The sequence below is a fragment of the Myotis brandtii genome, unplaced genomic scaffold (assembly GCF_000412655.1).
Source record: "Myotis brandtii unplaced genomic scaffold, ASM41265v1 scaffold458, whole genome shotgun sequence".
Classification (NCBI taxonomy): Eukaryota; Metazoa; Chordata; class Mammalia; order Chiroptera; family Vespertilionidae; genus Myotis; species Myotis brandtii.
Window position 1 is genome coordinate 238,005 of NW_005367516.1, and position 4,671 is coordinate 242,675.

Consider the following 4,671-nt stretch of genomic DNA (forward strand, 5'->3'; position numbering starts at 1 on the left):
CCAGGGGATGCCCCAGGGGATGCTGGGAACACCGCTCCACCTCTTCCCCCGCCCACCCGGCCCCTCAGCCCCTGCGCCGCCGCGGGGCAGGGCGGGAAAGAGAGGAGGGGAGAGGGCGAGAAGCGTGAATGTGTAGGAAGTGAGGAGCCGGAAGGGCGGGTTCATCACTTTTGCCCAATTAGAGAGCGAATAGGAAGGGCGCGAAGGCAGAACGGAAGTCCGGCTCCTGCACCGCGGGCGGAAATTGCTCGGGTGCGCGTGCGCGTTTGCACATTCTAGTGCCTTCTAGAAAAGGGGGTTCACGGTGGGGTGGAGCCTGGAGTGTGACGGGAGGAGGGTGGGCACTTCTTAAAGGTATAGCGGGGCCTCTGAGCTACTCTCGCGTGTTTATACCAGCAATTGTTTTTCACCAACTAGTAAAACTGCAGCTCACCAAGAAACATATTTTTGCCTATTTTGATTCATTCACATTGTACAGCTATTGTAGTGGCTATTTTTTTGATTTCAGAAAAGAGGTCAGTGCTCCCGACTAAAGAGTCAGCTATTGCGTGTTTTAAAAACTATTGTAGTTTATACAGTAAATATTTCCCTTATTCTCCTTACACGTAGGAACGTGTTTGGAGAGCAGCCGGCAAGTCGCAGGCTTTGTTCCTGGGCTCCGAGTGCAAGCGGGGCCAGGGTGGGACGGGCAAGGCTTTCCCCGCTAAAATGCCGGCCATCGTTTCTGCAGAGAAAGCTGTGCGCCTTGCTCTGCCCGCTTCCTCCCAGTACCCAACCGCCGTGTGTGGCGTCATGGTCGGTGAGCTCTGCCACCAGAGGGCCCAAATAAGGGAGCGCGAAGTCCCGGCTTCCTCCCGGGCTCCAGCGCAAATCTGCAAAAGGCGTCGCGGAAACGAAGGGGTCGCGTCCACCCCCGAGGGCTTTACTGTGAGGTGGGTGGTCGGCTCCGGCAGCTGCGTGACCCCAGCGTAAGCGATGATTGGAGGAGCGGAGGTAACAGGTGGCCCTCTCGGCCACTCAGCGGCCGGGAAACTGTTAGTTCCGGGTGGAGGGTCGACGGCCGACGGGAGCCTGAGGCTTTTCCCTGAGTTAACATGGCTGCGCCCGGCAGGTCGTGGGGTCGTGGGTGAGGAAAGGTGGCAAAGCGTTCCCTCGGCTTTGCCTACGGTCCCCTCGGCGATGGCGCTTCGGTCAAGGTGCTGGGAGTTGTTGTCGGCTCTCAGGAACCCCGGTAATCTCGCCCCTTCTCCGAGATTCCTCCCCGGGGCCTGCAGGGTAACGTGCCCGTGCCAGTCGGGTCTTACATTCCACGTCCCCATCGAAGGGGGACGAGCCGACAGCATTGTGAGGGGGTCTGAGGGCACTGCGCCCCGTGGCCAAGCGCACCTTCTGTCCCCCGTCCAGGGCCAGAAGGTGGGGGGACGGATGGGAAAGGTCTGGTCTTGTCTGGGGTCCCTTTTAAAGGCGCGTGCGCTGGTTTCTGTTGCAGGGCGCGGTGTCGCGGCGCTGTCCACCCGTCCCGAGCCGGAGGTGCAGCCTGAAGCCGACCCTCTGGGAAACGAAGCTGTGGCCCCCGAGTTCACCAACCGGAACCCCCGGAATCTGGAACTCTTGGCCGTGGCCCGGAAGGAGCGGGGCTGGGGCACCGTGTGGCCCTCCCGGGAGTTCTGGCACAGGTAGGTCGGCCAGGGCCTGGCGGGGCCCCTTCTCGGGAAGCCGGGTGGTGGGTAGAGCAGGGGTCGGCGGAAGTGGGGCCACGGAAACAAACGAGAGGTGTCACGGAGGACACTGAAAGAGGATGCTGGTTGAATGGGGCGCGGGGGGGGGGGCGCCCAGTTATCTGCCAAGAAGAGCATTGCCGCGGAGGGAGCAGCAGGGCGGGCAGGAGCCCGGTGTGAGGTCTCGGCGGAGTGGACACGGGTGAAGGGTGCGAGATGAAGACGGGGAAGCAGGTGGGATACCGATGGATTCTTTACTTTGTAAAGCGAAGTGAGCACTTTAGACTGTATTTCCGCTGCAGCGAGAACCTGTGAGGGGATTTACAGGTGGAGTCCGAGTTAAAGGTCATTCTGGTTACCTTCGGGAGAAGACGTTTTTAAGGGGCGAGGGTAGAAGCGAGAAGATGGTTCCCAGTCTTGTATAAAGACGGTTATTTGCTGAACACTTTGTATTTGCCCGGAACTATGCTAGTTGCTTTATGCTTCAGGTCTTTGGTCCATTTTACACTGACTTTGGTGTGAGCTGGAAAATGCAAGTATAGAATAAGTTTATCTTTACCCAGTGTGGAGTCAGCAACTTATTTCTATCTACTCAGACCCTCTTCTAAAATAGATGCTGGGTAAATATAGCTCCATTCTCAGAAATACCAAGTTTCTCTTTGACATGAGAGGTTGAGCGGAAGTGCTTGGTTTATTGTTGAGGATATCCTCATAAAGGCAAGGAAAAATGCCTTTCCCAAGTAAAATCAAGGTGAAGTACATTGAAGTAAATGAGCACAATATTTAGGCACATATTCACCTGAAGTCACTTATCTTTAGGATTCTTTTATGATTTTATTCTCTCCTCATTTAGGCTGCGAGTTATAAGGACTCAGCACCATATAGAAGCACTTGTTGAGCATCGCAACGGCCAGGTTGTGGTTTCTGCATCCACACGGGAGTGGGCTATTAAAAAGCACCTTTACAGCACCAAAAACGTGGCGGCTTGTGAGAACATTGGACGGGTGCTGGCGGAACGATGCCTAGAGGCAGGAATCAACTTCATGGTCTACCAACCAACTCCTTGGGAGGCAGCCTCAGAATCGGTATTTTGGTTTTCATGTACTTACTTTAAAAGTATTGTGTTAATTCTTGACATTAGATACATAATAATAATAGTTCCATATTTCAAATTCTTTTCATGTGTCAGACTCTGAGGTGGGTATCCTGATGTGCATTACCTAGTTTCATCCTCACAGCAGCCCAAGGGGCAGGACTAGTGTTCCCGGTTCTGTAGATAAGTAACCCGAGACTGGCAAGTCCAGCCATGGTGGGGGAGGTTTCAAACCCACAGCAACTAATTCTACAGCCATGATGTCGACCACTCTACTTCCTTGTTCATATGTTAACACCCTGTCTGTATAATATTTAAAACACTGCTTGATATCCTTGAGGTTTCTGCATTCTCTGTTTTCTTATCTGGGTCGTTATAAAGGTCAGTTTCTGAAAAACCAGCGTAGGTGGGAAGTTAGCAAAGAGCAAATCAGTTGTTCTCTTTCTATTGGGAAGTAGACTGTTTATTGTCAGCTAACTTGTGCTGATTTAACCCTTTCCCTTTCTTGGTCCTTAAAACCAGATGCAGCGGCTGCAGAGGGCTGTGACGGAAGGTGGTGTGGTGCTTCGGGAGCCTCGGAGAATTTATGAATGAGACAAGCATTGTTTGGAACTTGTCAGTGTTAAGCTGTCAGCCATTACATCCCTCAGAAGGGAGCCCCTGGAAGAACAGCCGACTTGGAAGCTGTGCGCAGTAATGTAACTGCGGAGTGTTGTTAGCAGTTACACACAGCCCCTTCCCCCCTTGTGTGCGGGGAAGGCTAAAGTCTTTCCTCTTGGACGTGAGAGAAGTATCTGAGAAAAGCTGTCACCAGTTATAATTAACTTTTGAAGGACAAATTAAAGGTTTATCAGTTAAAGAATAAAGGCATAGTGTGAACTTTAAATTTCTAATTATATTAAATTTCTTCACGTTTTCGGCTCACTCTGGCAAGACTACACATATGAGGTTTATGCAAAGCACTTGTTATCATGTCTGGCTCATGGGTACATGATCGCTGTTGCTGCTCAGGATGTGGAGTTGGTATCATGTCTGGCTCATGGGGGTGATCTACATGATCGCTGTTGCTGCTCAGGATGTGGAGTTGGTTTTTAAATATGAAACATCAATATCGGTGTGTTATAAGCTGTCTTAGTGATGGGAGGATAAAGGACAAATTCTAACCCCAGTTGGGCTCCTGGACCCTGACGGGCAGAGCCAGATTTGAAAGGATAAAGGATTGCAACGAGGAACTGGAAATGGACAGGGACAGTGATTCTGAATTTGCCGTGAAGTGAACATTGTTAGATGGGAGACGAAGCTTGGAGTGCATCCAGTTCACCTGAAGTTGAAGCTGGGTTAGATGGGGTCATGGCAGCGCTAAAGGAGTTGATTAAATCAAGGTGTTGACCATTAGTGTGAAGAGGAAGAACCTGTGAACAGTTAGGTGGCTTCAGCGTTTCCCACTTGATGATTAAATGTGTGGCCGATTTTATTCTTATTTGGAAGTGGAAACATTACTACTGTCAATCTGGGTATTCAGTATGTTTATTTTATTTTTTTGTTGCGCTTCAATTTATTACTTTTCACAGGCATATCGTTTTCTTCGGGGTTTTTTTCAGTATGTTTTTTAAAGATAAGTGTATTCACCAACATTTTTTTTTAAGTATAATTGAGTCTGAGAGGCCTTCAGAATGCAATGCCTTAGTCCCCTTTTGATCAATAAATACCCCAGCGGAGACATTTATTTATTTATTATATAAACAAATTGGTTTTTAGGGACAGAAACATCGACCTGCACCTGCCCATTCATTGGTTGCTAAAACCCAACTCCTCAGAGCGAGCAGGAGGCGCGGGCCTTCAGCCCAATAGGGAGGCGCC

At 50.6% G+C, this 4,671-nt stretch overlaps 1 protein-coding gene across 1 annotated transcript; it reads left to right on the forward strand.

The window, feature by feature from the left end:
• The first annotated feature begins 1,033 nt into the window (after positions 1-1,033).
• On the forward strand, positions 1,034-3,697 carry MRPL18 (mitochondrial ribosomal protein L18). The gene is made up of 4 exons (XM_005875298.2): positions 1,034-1,231; positions 1,490-1,676; positions 2,572-2,803; positions 3,334-3,697. The coding sequence occupies exons 1-4, from the start codon at positions 1,180-1,182 to the stop codon at positions 3,403-3,405; spliced, it is 543 nt and encodes a 180-aa protein (XP_005875360.2). The 5' UTR covers positions 1,034-1,179; the 3' UTR covers positions 3,406-3,697.
• The last annotated feature ends 974 nt before the right edge of the window (positions 3,698-4,671 follow it).